This window comes from Stegastes partitus, unplaced genomic scaffold, assembly GCF_000690725.1.
Source record: "Stegastes partitus isolate 25-593 unplaced genomic scaffold, Stegastes_partitus-1.0.2 Scaffold207, whole genome shotgun sequence".
Classification (NCBI taxonomy): Eukaryota; Metazoa; Chordata; class Actinopteri; family Pomacentridae; genus Stegastes; species Stegastes partitus.
The window spans coordinates 559,756-561,979 of NW_007577938.1; the positions used below are offsets into that span (position 1 = coordinate 559,756).

Consider the following 2,224-nt stretch of genomic DNA (forward strand, 5'->3'; position numbering starts at 1 on the left):
CAGATTAGTAGCTAGGTTTGTCCTTTTGCTGTTTGGTGCTGTGCAGGTCCTGTGGAGTGGGTTTACTGAAGCTTTTGTTGCTGGAAACCGCTCTCTGACAACATTAGGCGACTTTCCAATGCAGGAATTCGGGGAACGTTTGCTGGAATGTCGTCTTGATCGACCCTTTTGGCCTTTTGGTTTCCACGCAGGAACCAACAGCTTCAACTTTTGCGCAACAAAACACGGAGAAAAAGCAGTTACGGGATTAAATTTCAGTATGTAGGAACAAGAACGTTGTTGTTGTTGGAGGACATCAAGAGGACAGAGGAGGTACTTTGTTCTACCCTGAAAAAGGTTCTACGGGGCGGTTCTTGTGGTCGATACATCCACAAAAGGTTCAGGTTGCCCCAAAATGGCCCACAAGTGGAAAACTGCTTCGTGTTACACTATTTCAACTAATTCTTATCCGATAGCTCGGTGAGCCTGGAACACACCATCAGAACGAAGAGCGGGCCAGAAGACAAACTGGCCTGATTGTCATTATAACTACAAATTATACAGTGATATATTTAGAGAAAACCTCTAAGAATGTTACGCTGAAATCTAAACAGCCAGACAGTTTCCAGTTGGCCCGCCAAGCCTGCAACATGTTTCAGAACGAGAGCGAGAGAGCGGCAGATTGACAGCAGTACCAGGCCATGTGGATGGCGTATGCAGTGCGAGTCTCCCGTCCCTCCTGGCGGCTGATGTTCTTGGCGGCGTCCACCACCTCCTGTGTGGTCTGGTAGTCGTTCAGCGACCACTCGTGGACGGCCACCTCGCCATACTGCAGGATGCCGACCTGAAAAAAAAAACGTGCAAGAGCATTTCAGCGATGCCACATGTTGGTCGCGCTGGCACATAATTGTGGAAAGCAACATCTGCGACTCTGAGCTATCTCTTTAAGCACTGATCCCCTCCTAAAGCAAACAGTGCACTGGGGGAATTTTTGAATTCATTCAGAAACCAGAGGCATTTCCTCTTCACCTCACATCGCCTGCCACCCCCCACTCTCTCTTTTCTTAACTCAAACCCCCTCTCGTGTTGTTCGGTCCATTCCTCCTCAACCTCAAGTCGTGTCCCTTTACATTACTGCAGCGATCCAGTCTGCTCATATCTGCCAGACTGGTTCTTTATACGTCACTCAGCATGTTTTCACTCAGGGGACCAGCTTGTGTTACTGTAAAGACTTCCACTGTTGTTCTGTTTCCATAGAGGTGCAGGACTCCATATTGCAGTGAAAAATGAGCCGACAGTGAGGAAAACTGAGCAAAAGAATAAATAAAAACGCCTGGAAACAGTTTGGAGTTCAGAGGGTCNCATCAACTTATCCATTAAGCATGGCTCAACAATGATATACAGAAGGCTGAACCTAAAAACCCACCAGCAGGTTTAACAGGAATGTCTTTTTTTTGTTTTTAAATGCCAAAATTCCACAATTTCTAATAACTACAAACCATAAAAACTGTAAGAATTTCAACTTTCCGATGAGTTCGAGCTAACTGTGTGTGATAAGTGATTCCACTGGGAAAATTAACCAAATTTAAGCTTAAAATCTGTGTTCTAAGTGACTCATTTAAAAATCCGCCAACAATAATTTGCTTGCTCAAACGAGATTCTGTAAAAAGCAAAAAATTCTGCTCTCCTTGGGGCAACTAAGAAGCCATGACTGACTTAGCTGAGATTTATAGTCACTTGACAAAAATTCTGAGTTCTCAGGTGAACTAAGGAGGAAAATCAAACCTATTTGATCAATAAAAATAAATGCAGCATGGCTCAGAAACAGGGAACAGAGGAGGGAGTTGTTGGAGATACATTCAGCATGGTGAAACATCTTTCTGCAGCTGATGTGCAAAGTCGAGTTTGTAGAAGCTGGAAAAATGAAAATAGTCACATTCAAAGTGACCAAAATCTGTCCAAAATGATTGAAAATATGTCCAGGATGACTTAAAACTTGTTCAGAATGGCATAAACTTATCTAAAATGACTGTGTGAGGAAAATAAGCATGGCTCAAAAATGGTATAAAGAAGAGCAAGTTGTTGGAAGACACATTCAACATGGTGAAACAACTTTCTACAGCTGATTAGCAGAGTGGCGCAAAATAGTTTGTGGTGGTTGTAAAAACGTAAATAGTTAAATATCTGTAGTATGTAGAGCTGACATTTTTCCAAAATTAGTAGCACCTATAAAAGTTGTTTTTCT

General features: G+C 42.9%; 1 protein-coding gene across 1 annotated transcript in view; it reads right to left on the bottom strand.

The window, feature by feature from the left end:
- itga10 (integrin, alpha 10) overlaps positions 1 to 2,224 on the bottom strand; it is a 64,725-nt gene that overhangs the window by 36,891 nt on the left and 25,610 nt on the right. The window contains exon 7 of the mRNA XM_008280706.1: positions 675 to 823. Coding sequence (XP_008278928.1) covers positions 675 to 823 — 149 coding nt within the window. The remainder of the gene's footprint in view (positions 1 to 674; positions 824 to 2,224) is intronic.